General features: G+C 35.7%; 1 protein-coding gene across 3 annotated transcripts; it reads right to left on the bottom strand.

Annotated features, from left to right (window-relative positions):
• Positions 1-2,561: 2,561 nt before the first annotated feature.
• LOC113741577 (serine/threonine protein phosphatase 2A 55 kDa regulatory subunit B beta isoform) lies at positions 2,562-11,759 on the bottom strand. 3 transcript variants are annotated; one of them, XM_027269123.1, is made up of 14 exons: positions 11,214-11,759; positions 8,653-8,756; positions 8,432-8,530; positions 7,980-8,099; positions 7,211-7,417; positions 6,732-6,823; positions 5,930-6,048; positions 4,921-5,044; positions 4,585-4,708; positions 3,986-4,054; positions 3,799-3,890; positions 3,627-3,704; positions 3,456-3,526; positions 2,562-3,345 (listed from the first exon to the last, which is right to left on the bottom strand). In XM_027269123.1, the coding sequence occupies exons 1-14, from the start codon at positions 11,332-11,334 to the stop codon at positions 3,209-3,211; spliced, it is 1,557 nt and encodes a 518-aa protein (XP_027124924.1). In that variant the 5' UTR covers positions 11,335-11,759; the 3' UTR covers positions 2,562-3,208. The 3 variants fall into 3 exon arrangements, with proteins under 3 accessions (XP_027124924.1, XP_027124923.1, XP_027124925.1); XM_027269122.2 differs by having other exon boundaries at positions 7,208-7,417; positions 11,214-11,756; XM_027269124.2 differs by having other exon boundaries at positions 7,214-7,417; positions 11,214-11,756.
• Between the last annotated feature and the right edge of the window lie 1,036 nt (positions 11,760-12,795).

Below are 12,795 nucleotides of genomic sequence, written 5' to 3'. Positions count from 1 at the left end.
GCACCATGTACTCCTGGAGGAGTGGAAATGGTACGACCGTGGCTTCTCTGCCACTTCGATCAAGGGTGAATGGACTAGTGAAGAAGACCTGTAAACATCATAGACTTTCCTGTCTCCTGTACTTTTCTTAGCTCTTTTCCTTCCCTTCCCCCAAAAATCTCGTGGATAATCTTTCTACACAATTAGTTTTCACAGAGATGAGCTTTCCGTGTGAATCTTTATCTCGTTTCTTAACCTATAAGTTTGTACTGATAACCTTTTTTAGTTAGTCATCTTCTGATTTTTTTTTTTTTAAATTTTATTTTGGTCCTATGCAATATGTAATAAACTGAAATTGCTGAAAAAATGGTCTCTAGAACCAGTTAACAGTGTCAAGAAAGGTGGCATCATCATTTGCATCCAGATATTAAGTTTCTTTTTGTCTTCCATGATTCACAACATTTAGTGCATCTCTTTCATGGTTTTCGTAACTCACTTGTTACCTTTTCACTCATCTGATAGTTTATTTGATTTCTAAAGCAATTGGTGGCATCTCCAAAATTCTACAAGGAAAAATCCCGACGACATTAGATTAGCAAATCAGGATTATGATTGCGGGAGTGTAGTATTCCTTAATTTCTGGATATTACATCCATTGCAAAATGGCAATTGTCCTGAAAAAAACTGGACAGGCTTGTTAGTCGTGGTATGATCTCTTTCATCATTTCGTCCGTACGTACATCAAGGTCTTAACTTTAATTTATTTATGTCTCACGGTTTTTTATGAATTCACTTTGATCATGCTTGCCTTTTTTTTATTTTGCGCTAAATCTTCTCAAATTTTCCATTAAGGAAAAAGAAAGTATTTGTTTCCTTTTTCTGGAAAGAGACTGTATCTCTTCTTTCCACTGTGTAAGATATGCCGATCGATAAGGATCGGGATTGATGATTTTTCCATTCACAGAAAGAATGGAGCTACTAAGATTCAATCACTTTTTAATTGATCATGCAATAAAAGTTTTCATTCGTACATCATATACTAACGTAGCACTGAAGGTTTTGTTTGAATTATTTTAGTGTCTAATTTATACCGTATGCTACTCCTACATCAGTACAAAATCCATCATACCTGAAACTTTGTTAATATGTACGTGTGGACTTGGATTTCTTTCTTTAATTTGTTGCTGCAGAAGAACAATGTGAGTGAAAAAGAAATTGAAGCCCATATGAAGTTTGGCAACAGTTGGACACAAGTAGCCTAGCTGATCCCAGGAAAAAGTGAGTATAGCACCAAAAATCACTGGAATGCCACCAAAAGAAGAGCGCAAAGCCTAAGGAAAACCAAGAAGAAACCACAAGGCGGCCAGGAAAATGGGAAGAATAGATCAGAAATAATGGTAGTTGCTCCCATACTCATTCCTTCTTCAACAACACCACCACCATTACACTAACCAATGATGCGATCGACGACTACCAACACAAGTGATCATCCCAACTCCATGAATACGGTGGTGATGATGGATCGGCTGGAAGCATAAAAGAGGTGGGCTTGATGGAGAAGGTCTCAAATCCCATCTCAGTCGTCAGTTCTATCTATCTTGCTGAAATGCGTCCACGCTTTTAAGGATCGACCTTATGATTTATGACTTTGGCTTAGTGAAGTAAGTTTAAATTCTATTAAGTATTGGTGTGTCTCGTTTCAGCTACAACCTTACGCTTTGTTTAATTTGTTAGTGGAGATAGGTTTTATCACCCATGTCCTTGCTTAATTAGTTCCAAGTAGCTTCGGTTCGCATTTATTTAACTTTGTTAATGTTGAATATGCTTTTCCATGTATCAATCATTTTCCTTTCAAATTAAAAGAAAAAAGATTCACCGTTAATACACAGTTTTTTTTTTTAAAAAAAAAAAAAAATTTTTGGACAGTTCGTATGCTAAAACTATCATCCCAAATTACTATGATGCTGCATGCTGTCAATGAAAGTATACGAATTATATGTATTTATACACCATTATACACTTCCTTCTCAATGATGAAAATTAACATGGGGTATCCGCCCGAAATGAGAGGCTCTTTTTGGAAGAGAAAGATGAAAATTAACATGGGGGATCCGCCCCATATGAGAGGCTCTTTTTGGAGGAGAAAGTATCTCCACCAACTGCGGTTGCGTACCGTCATCGCTGTACTAGTGGTTCAGTTTCATTCGAGTCAATATGCATGGTTTTTTTGATCGATGAACCTTGGTCGTGAAGTCTTTTCTTTTTGTCTCAGAACTACTGGGCAAAGCCTTGGGCCTGCCCAACCAACATTTTACAGGTAGTCGGAGAATACTACGTTCTCAAGCCAAGGCCTTTTACGAACTATACCAGATAAACAGACCTTGGGCTCAAACCCATAAACACCCTCCCCGACCCCACACCATTGGGAAGGAAACCAGCACATCCATCGGCCTTGCTCCCGTAGGGACGACAGGAAGGACACATAATAAACAGACTTGCTATGGAATAAGAACCAATTTCTCATCAAGTCACCAGCAAGAATGTCTGGCAGTCATTAGCAGCCAACCATCAACCCCAAGGCAGCAGCAAAAATGCAAATGGGTAAATACTACAATTTGGTTGTTACAATCTCTTACACAAGATGCATGTAAAAATACAAATGACCAAAAAAGCCAGAATACCTTGAATTTCTTTTACAAAAAAATAGTTAACTAGTTAATGGCTGGCAAAAGCAAAGCTAAAACGGTCCTACAAAAAATAATGCTATAAAATCGAAAATATTCTTAAGGCCCTGCAAGTTAGCAGCAGCTCCTTCCCAGCAAGATTTTGAGTAAAAACTACATATACCTTAAAACTAGTAGCATATAGGACATCCTTTAGTTTTTACTTGTAGGAGAGCTACAATCACAAATTTTCCTTACTTCGACCCAACACAAGAAGAACAGAACTGCATCTTTTCCTTTGGAGAGAAAGGGAAACAATTTAAAGTATAGGGTGAAGCAGAAAATGGGTAGACGAAGATGAAAGAAAGGTAGCTGGTTTCCCAGAGACAATGACAAGTCGCTATTCTTTGATCCTACAATTTCCTGTTCTGTTCCCCAACATTAGAAGCATGTGCTAAGGTTATGAAGCATTTGGAGGTAGAGTCGAGTCCAATAGGCCTTCTTGAAGAGCAACCCAAAAATGTCAACTATGCAATGATCAACACAATCCCCTCGCTGCCAACTTTTCACGCATAATACATGTACAAGCTGTTGGCAGCTGCACAAGCAACTGAGTTTTCCACTGGATGCCACGCCAGGTGGAGCAGCTTCGTTGTAAAATCAAACGAGTTCCCATTTGCATCAACTCCTGGACTTTCTGCTCCTGAAATTAATATCCCAGATTTTTTCATGAATATATCCAAGTGCACAAGCACCAAATACACCAAATGATTCGGTAACTAACACGATATGCTTTTCAATAAAAGCAATTACCTCTTCTCACAACACGGGTAATACTGCTGCTCAGGGATCTTGAAGGCCTTGAAGGAGTCTGGACTTGTCTCCTAAACAAATTGATACCAATTTATTTTGTCGTCGACATCACAAATACAAATTCAACTTTAATCAGCTGTTAAAACTTTTCATAAATTGCAGCAAAATTACCTCATTGGGTTTTTGCTTGCTTCAAGAGTAGCTGCTTCAGTACTACCCGTCGCACAACCGAAAACACGGAAGAGATTGCTGGAACACATACATATAGGCAATCAGATTTTATAAATCATGCAATTACTTAATTTACTAAGAACTAACAAAAGGAGGAGAGTTCACTACATGCCTGTAAGAACCAGTTGCTACACGCAGGCCGTCACCGCTCAGGCAACACTCAAACTTATCAAAGATGGAATCATTTTCATATAAGTCACACAGCTGGATATTGATGATTGTAGATTAATCAGTTCCAAAATGCAACAATAGTGTCAAAATTTTCTGATAAAGAAGCTAGACAAACTCGGGTAAATCACCTTTGGTCTTAGATACTCATGAACCTGGAAGGTTGCAACAGGACCAGAATCCATATTAATGTCCCATAGCTGAACAAAAAATGTAAAATATCAGTCAGAAGCCAAATTTAAAACAGCCCTACACTTTTCATTAGTGTTTCCTGTGCCTGTAAAACAACCAAATTCATTCTAGTTTCCCTAGGGATAACGGATAGAGAGAGCCTGGAGTTTCATATATTGCAAGGAAATATGAAAGCAAAGAAGTTTTCTTAAGCAAATTATGTATAAACCAGCACATTAGGCTTGCAAACGCCAAGCAAAAAGTGTATACTAGCATCATGCATTTCCCAAAAGATAAAACTGCACTCAGCAAGATCTAAACGTCAAATGACCCAAAAAGTTCTACTTCGTCAGTCTCCACTCCAGTAATCTAAGGATCTGACAATACAAATTTATGTACCAAGAACACAGAAAATCATATATGTAGAAGCCATAATCCTGTTCTCAAAATTGGACATAGAGTGGGATCAGGACATTAACATGAAAAGCATGCATCTGTACAGTAATATGTATAATCTTGTTTAAAGCCAAAAGGAGGGGATAAAGCCCAAAAACCAAACCTTAAGGGTCATGTAATCACGACTAAGAATATATCTACCATCCTTTGCAAATTTAATATCTGAAATTGAAGCTATTATCTCAGTGAAAAATGATCTTGAACCAGGTGCCTCCTGTTCCTCAAACCTGTGTACAAAAGGAATATCTTGAGGTCCACCGGGCATTCAGCATCAACACAATTATATCTAAAAATTTAAATAAACAATGCTTTTTTTTTTTCTTAATGAGAGAGAATTGATTCACAAATCGCCAGCCAACTTTTAAATTCATATTTTCTGAAACATTTTTAACTTTCATGTGAAATAGCTGAAGACAAACATGCAATCTTTAGCACTTACAATTTAGAATGTGAATCACACAAAGCTGACTGCCGCAAATCAATCAGACGAATTGATCCCTTTGAACTACTATATGCTAACATGTTACAGTGGGTAGGGTGAAACTCTGCTGAAGTTATGACCTCTGCAAGAAAACATAGATCATGCCTACACCAAAATGTTGTTGACAAGAAAATACATGCATAAATGAGGAATGCAAAAGCGAATACGAGTGAGTAATCAAATCCAAAGATAATAAACACATTTTTTATTTTCAAAATCATCTACTCTTTGCTTCATATTTTAGCATACAAGATCAATTTTCTTTAAAAAAAGGAAGCATCATTAAGACTTAAATTTTAGTTTTGTCAGGAAAAGATTACCATACATACACCTGCAATTGAACATCACATTCCAATGAACAAATATGGAAATAAACAAGAATTTGCTCTATATTTTATACATATATACAAAAGGATGTATTTGATTCTAGTAACTGAAATTTTACCATAATAATGAGAACAAACTAAAAACCAAACATAACTGATGCTTGCTTTTACAACAGGAATTATCATGGATTCGGAGAGAGAAGAATCATTCTGTGACGGGTCCTCTAATTGATATTTCCCATAACATTTTCAGTTACAAAAGAACCTCAATTTATCTCCATAAACAAGTAAATAAATAAATGAAGATTGTGCAAGCCATTATGTAACAAATTGCATTTCTGACCTGAAGCTGATCAAATAATACAAGGAATAATGGTTTGTGCAAATATACTGAAGTAGAGACTTCTCAAACAATGGCATCTCAAGTGAGAGTTTCTAACACTGCTGAAAAAACACTCAAATGACAGCACAAGAATAGCACGAAAATGTAAAATGATCCTTTTAAGTAAGTAGCATCATCTTAATCAGTTATAATAATTATTTCTTCAAAAAAAGCAAAGGTGCAAAAAGATATATAATTAACATGGAAAAACTGGCCTATTGTATGAGACTAGTACTCAAATCAAAATGCAAAAACTTACCAGTTAGATCCTCCATATTTGCTGGCTTAACATCAACTATATTGAAACTTTGGTTACTAATTTCCAAGTTCCAAAGGTTTATTCGTAAGTCATCAGCTGATATAAATGTTTCACCATCACTGAGAGAGAGAGAGGTTTCAGAAACAGGCTAACTACATATAAAAGCAGAGAAAATTTTCAAGCAATCAAATAGCAGAATGCAAGAGGAACTACTACTGATTGTAGCAGCAACTGGAATAGTGTCAACTTCTTAAAAGCTCATTCACAATGTGTCACAAGCAAATTCAACACTATCTGTAAACAATTAAATGTCATGAAGTATTAATTACAGAATCTACAACAACACAAGTCAATTGTCATTGCTCCTTTTTTGCCAAAAAGGTTGTTTCCAGAATATTTAGCGAGACCATATAACGTCCAGCATAACTGTTCCATCTAAAAGTTTATCAGCATCATTTTCAATTAGTACTTTAGATCCTTCATCCATCTAAATTCTTAGTCCTTGCATGAGTTATTCTGCAAGTATCCCAGCCAATATAAGCTCCCCACCCTCCTCCCCCCTCAGAAAAGAAATAGAAAAAGCAGAAAATGAGGACCAGGAGTCCAATCAAAGAGAAATTGAAGAGAGAAGTTTGCACAAAACAAAAATTGTAAAAGCTCTTGCTCCGTTGTAATTTTAGCGAGAACATCATTAGCCAAGAGATATCATCAATCCTTAATCAGAGTGCTTCAACATCATTACATAACAAGAGTCAAATAAGTGTCAAGAGAGTCATAAAAATAACAAATAGCAAATACTTACCTGTTATTTGAAATTGAATTAATGTGATAGTCATGAGCATGAGCATAAACCCTTCTGCATCTTGCAACAAGACTAGTTTCAGTGCTTGTAACCTGCATTATACAATCAAAAAATAATTAAGTCGGAAAATACAAATGTGATCAAGAAAACTAATGCCACCTATGCAAAAGCTGAAAGTAGCATTTAAGAGTCGGATAATGTCTTTCTTCATGTTCCACTACCCTAGATACAAGCACTTCCTAATTGTGATAGCTTTTTCGGAAGATTGAGTCAAAGTCTAGTTCAAATTGCAATGGTGCTTGTGTCAGTATAATATGTTGGATAAGCGACAAAATAAAAGTTTATATCAGGAAATGTCAACTTGGGTGAAGCAAAGTGGCCTGCTTTAAGGATGTAATTTGAACTAGTACACAACCATATTGTCCAAGAAATAATGTAAAATCTCGCAAAAGCTGTAAGCTGTGAAGAAGTACAACTACCACGGGCAAACGCAGTGATGGAATGCCCCCAGGTGGAAATGTCATGTCATTGTTCAAGCAACTATATGATCTATCGGGGTAGGCTCCATTTGCAAGACATGGCTTAGGACTGGATGAAACAGTAGAACTAGAAGCACTACCATTTCCAACAACCTTAGATGGATCAATATTCATCTCAGAAATTTTCTTGACTTTCTTCTCTTGGACCTGTTTTATTTCAAAAATGGAAACGAACTTAGCAAATTTTTTTGCTATCAAAATTCAAAAGATCACAAACAATGTGTTGATCCAAAACTTCCAAATGTATTGAACCAAAAAGGATGTAAAGCACACTCTTCATAGGCCCTCTACAATCATGACAGAAAGTTTGACAATAGATAAACTTTTAGTGCCCAAAAGACACATTGAAGCATGATATAATGATTGACTACTCAAGAAATAACAAAGCACACTGTTTACTCGCAAGAGGAGAGATTTTAATATTGCACTAACACAGCTTTACTGAGTACTTCATACCAGAGCCAGAGGTCATAAAGGATGCACAATCAGTAGCAAGAAAGAGAATCCTTCAACATCATGCAGAGCCAAAATAGGCATAGTCCAGGAGCATATAGTCCAGCAGATAAATATTAAAGAAAAAAAAAAGATGCTCCGTGCACATGAAAGGGCTCATAGTTTCATTAAAATGTCAAATCAGATAGGACAGGAACAGATTGCTAGTTGGCATAATTATTGATATATCCAATAATAGTGGATCTAGGTGATTTACCTTCCAAAACTTGATTGTTTTATCATTAGTGGACAGAAGAAAGAGGGCACCATTAGCTGTTTGGCACCACCGAATCTTGTTGATTTTTTCCTCGATCTCCAGACTCTTCAGATAGTCAAACTGAACATAAAAGATGTGAAGACATTAAAGATACAGGAATAGAATTAACCCTTTTTTTCTTTTTTGGGTGCAATTTTAAGCATAGTTGGAGGGTTGCCAGAAGCGGGAGCCTGACATAAAAGTACCCGACAAGCGTACTTAAGAATTTTACCGGGAATATGAAGTCTAAAAATCTCGCCCTAATCATTACATTTCACATATAAATTTCCTTTACCATGCCTTTTGTGTACATTTTAAGACAAATTTAAAAAAATCTCTGACAACATTTGGCCGTTCTTTTATTGTTTAACATTTAGTTAGAGAGATAAAAGAAGGACATAATAAAGGCATACCTCAGGTTCATGACTCTGGAATTCTGTCTTGTAACGGAATTCTGGATGCCGACTCGCTGGATAATCCATCCTTTCTAAGTCTCTTCGACTTCCACCATGCTATGATTGTTGCAAGAGAAAATAATACAATAAGTAAGAATTGTTTGTATGTCTCTACTTTCTTAGGCAACAATTACTTGCTCAAATGTACCATAAAAGAAATATGTAGCGCATAAAAATACCTCCTTCATATCTGTCCTCTCAAACAACACCACTCTGCCTCCACGGTCACCGGTAGCAAGATGGTCGCCAGTTTTATCAAACTCAATTGCTGAGATGATGTCAACTGCAAATAAGGACAAGGAAAATATTACAAAACACCGTCCAGCAGATATCAAATATCAAACTTATCAAGATGATCATGCGACTAATATTATGACATAAACACTAGTTCTTGTCAATAGCCACTTTGCCATGATTCTCAAACTTCAAAACATCATGCAAACAACAATCATGAAACATTATCCTTTCTGAAAAGGACAAATGAATTTAGATGAGAAAGCTAAAGAGCTTTAGTATGTAAAATAAAGAGAATTGAAATCCAGACATAGATCATGTGAACATACCTTTCACCAATCTCTTAATTAAATCTTCATGACTGGCCTAAATTTTTTTCCAAAAGCCCAAATGTACTTACAGTCATGATGCTAGAAAATGCTTTTGCAGTTTTTAATGTGTTAACTCAGGGCATCCACGCCAGTCAACTTAAGGATTAAGACTGGTTTCATCAGTACAAATCACACATGCAAAGCTTCAAGCCTACCCAGCTACAAATGCTCATGGTAAAATCAAGTGAAACATTATATAGCAAATGAAAGCGCCCATTCCTCATACAAATATGATTTTACCCTGCATGACTCCATGATGAAAGTTATACTATCAGACATAGTTCCTTAAGAAACATCAAAGATGAGTTCCCCTCCTGTGTTCTAGCTTTCCCAAAAATGATGCAATAATGCAGGTGAAAGAGCTTCAAAAATTATAAACTCTACTGGCACCTAAGAAGGAAGTGACCAGAAGAAAGTTATGCCAATTCACCATGCACGTGTTGGGAGTTTACAGTCATTCCAACTAAAATCAACTGATAGCTTTTACCATCTGTTTACAGTTCAAATCAAAATGCTGCCACCATCCCCTCCAATAATAACTAGACTTTGGAACCACAAAACGTTACTGATAAATAACAATACTGAGCATGGCTAAAAATGTTTTCCCCTTTAGTCAAGGAAAGCATTTACATGTGGATGGCATGATGAGTATAACCGTAAACCAGCATAGTTCCTCTGCCATGCAGATCTTTGTTAAAGTCTCTAAAGAAAGCCCTAAGTGACAGTTCCATCATCATCCTAAAGACTTGCCCTGGTAGACTTTGAAAATATTTTCAAAAATCTCATCCTTGTTATGCTCACAATAGAACTCAAGCATTCCTATAAATGGGAGAAGTACCTTCATCTAAATGAAGGTTTAAGGTAATTATCCTCCTCTTTAAGGGTTTACTTTTGCAGAGAAGGAAAAGGAATGAGACACCATAAAAAAAATTCTCAAGACATTGACAACGTTCAAATTTCACGTGCCAACAAGTCTTAACTACAAGACATGACACACATGTACTTAGTTTTAACAAAAATGACGCATGGCACGACTCCAGTCATCATGCTTTAAAAACTTCAATGCTGACCAATATTTCCATAGAGTGTGTCGGATAGCAGCCAGCAAGAGAAACGTGTGAACCGCAGCTTACCAATACCATGGGTGGACCAAATTGGCTGTCCACCAATCAATAAATCCAACGACTCTAGAAGATTAGTTTGAAAGGGTGAGGTAAGCCAAATCAGCCTTCTTTTTGCCTTCCCTTCCGTGAAACACAAACCTAAATATACCGTGTTAAGAAATCTTGGCTCATAAACCAACAACACATGTCGTCTTGCGCCTCTTCCTCATTTTTGGCAAAGAGCGTGCTACCTTCTTTGACAATCTTAGGCCATATTCAATGAAGACAAATTGATATTATAGGGAAGCGGCGAGTTATCATATGCCACATCACGGAATCTGAACTGCCTTTTGACCCAAGATTATTGTAGTTTGCGGAAAGGTTTGTCGTCTAACATTCACTACCTTTCCTCCAAGATTTCCAGTACGGCAGAACAAACTGTCCATGACCGTTGGCACGACAATCTGAACGTGTTGTCTATGCATATTCACACAACCTCCTACAAATAACTCCATGCAGACAACTAAAGATCAACGTAATCCAGAAAAACAAGGAAAGCTGACATCCAGGATACTTACCAACTGAACTCACCATTGCTGCTTGCAACTAAAGCCAGTAAAATGAGGTCTTTAATATCAATCCAACAGAAAAACAAGAATAGAAAGTTGGAAAACACTATTCAAACATCTCTAAGAAAATCAAAGATCCAGACTAGTTCAAAAATTACAGCATGCATTCCGGAAAATTTTTTTAAAAAATCCAAACTTACACTAGACTTGATTGACTTAGTTCACACTGTTCATTCCCAATCTTATACAAACAAAAGACATGCAATCCAACTTGAAATAATCCACACTAGACATTCAACAATTGCAGATAAATCAACTAACTTCTCAACAATTGACGATCCAAAAAACAGATTAAAAAACATGTTTACAAACCCTAATCACTACACCCAGACTAAATACCCTATGGATCCAAAAAGTGAGAGAGTGAGATAAAGTCCAATAAATTAATTAAATGCAACTGTACCTTCCTGAACTTCTTCGCCCGCCGTGCGTTCACCGAAAACCTGAGAGAATTTCCACTCGAGCGGCGGTGGTGGCCCCGCCGGAGGAGCTGCCGTGACCTCTCCACCATCACCACCGTTCATCTCTTTGGGCCCAATAAAACTACAGAAATCGAACTACACCACCGCCAAATCAAATCACAGCAATCGAAAATTGCGCCAGAGAGAAAATGAACAATCACTTCGTTTAAAAAATTAACAAAACAAAGTTAAAGAAAAAAAGGAACAAAGACGATCGCTTTCTTCTAGGTTTTTAAGGATCGCAGCTTCATGTAAAATGTTGGATGGATTCAGATTCAATCATCCCCGAACTCAAAAATCAACGAATAATACTACATAGAAATCCTCCACGTACAGATTTATTAGAGAAAAAAGGACAGTGAAATATTTTTTTCCCCCCTCTTCTCTTTCTCTCTCTAGAGGAGAAAAATGGGAATTAAAGAGTAGCGAACCGTTCTTTTGCCTAAGGCGGAGCAATACAGTAGTGTTAAGCTCTCTCTATCAATAATAATACACATTCTCTCTCTCCTCCGTTTTATATTTTCTCAAGTCATGCTATACTCACATGGCGGTCATATGATCATCAAGTCCTCGGTTCACCTCATGACAAAATCTGTATTAAGCACAGTATTTTAATGGGATAATTGCAGAAACCTCCCCCTAAGGTTTCTGACTATTTGACTTGTCTCCCTTCAAGTTTTGAAAATTATATTAAACTCCCTTAAAATTTATTATATTGTAACATTTAGATCCAACAAATAATTAAAAAGTGATATCAGGAGAAAGAAGATAATATATGATTTTACCATTGTTCCTTATCTGCTAAATTATTTAATTAATCTAATACAAGCCCAAATACTAAAGAAAAGACTATAATTTACTATTTATCATTAGAGTTTAATTTACATATGACATTAAAAATAGTGTATCATTCTAAATATTTTATTTTAATGTAAGATCCAAATTACACTTCAATTATGAATTCAATCAAAAAATTTTGCAACCAAAATATTACAAGGTGTGAATTTTAATATCATAAAAATCTCAACAATTAATTTTAATGTGTTAACAATAATATTTATAATGTTAAAGTTTGTTCTATGTAATATTTTAAGAGTAAATCTTATATACACTAACAATGTATACACTATCCCCGTTTGATTAACGACATGTGTGCAAAAGTTGAATTTCAAAATCAAATTTTGCATAGTTGTCATTTATTCAATGCTGACAGTGTAGTGTCAGTATAGAAAAGATTAATCCATATTTTAATTATATATTTTTTATTATTTATTATTGATTATGTTTGACAATGGGTATTTAACTAAAAAGAGTAATTTGGATCTTGTATTAAGTAAAAAAAAATAAAAATGATATACTATTTTTTGAATGCTATATATGATTTGATCACTAATGATAAACAACAAATTTTAGTGTATTTCTTTTAATGTATGAGTTGGTATTAAATTAATTAAATAATATAGTAGATGAGAGGCAATGATGGAATCATGTTATCTTCTCTGTTCTAACATCACTTTTTAATTA

This window comes from Coffea arabica, chromosome 4e, assembly GCF_036785885.1.
Source record: "Coffea arabica cultivar ET-39 chromosome 4e, Coffea Arabica ET-39 HiFi, whole genome shotgun sequence".
NCBI lineage: Eukaryota > Viridiplantae > Streptophyta > Magnoliopsida > Gentianales > Rubiaceae > Coffea > Coffea arabica.
This window is presented reverse-complemented; position numbering and strand designations above follow the sequence as displayed.

What these genes read in the sequence shown, in the direction of transcription:
- LOC113741577 (XM_027269122.2), bottom strand. Translation starts at nt 11,334, where the DNA reads ATGAACGGTGGTGATGGTGGAGAGGTCACGGCAGCTCCTCCGGCGGGG. An exon ending in AGAGGACAGATATGAAGGAG is followed by an intron (nt 8,531 to 8,652) that starts GTATTTTTATGC and finishes CAACAATCATAG; the next exon opens with CATGGTGGAAGTCGAAGAGA. An exon ending in CACTGCGTTTGCCCGTGGTA is followed by an intron (nt 6,824 to 7,207) that starts GTTGTACTTCTT and finishes TGTATAATGCAG; the next exon opens with GTTACAAGCACTGAAACTAG.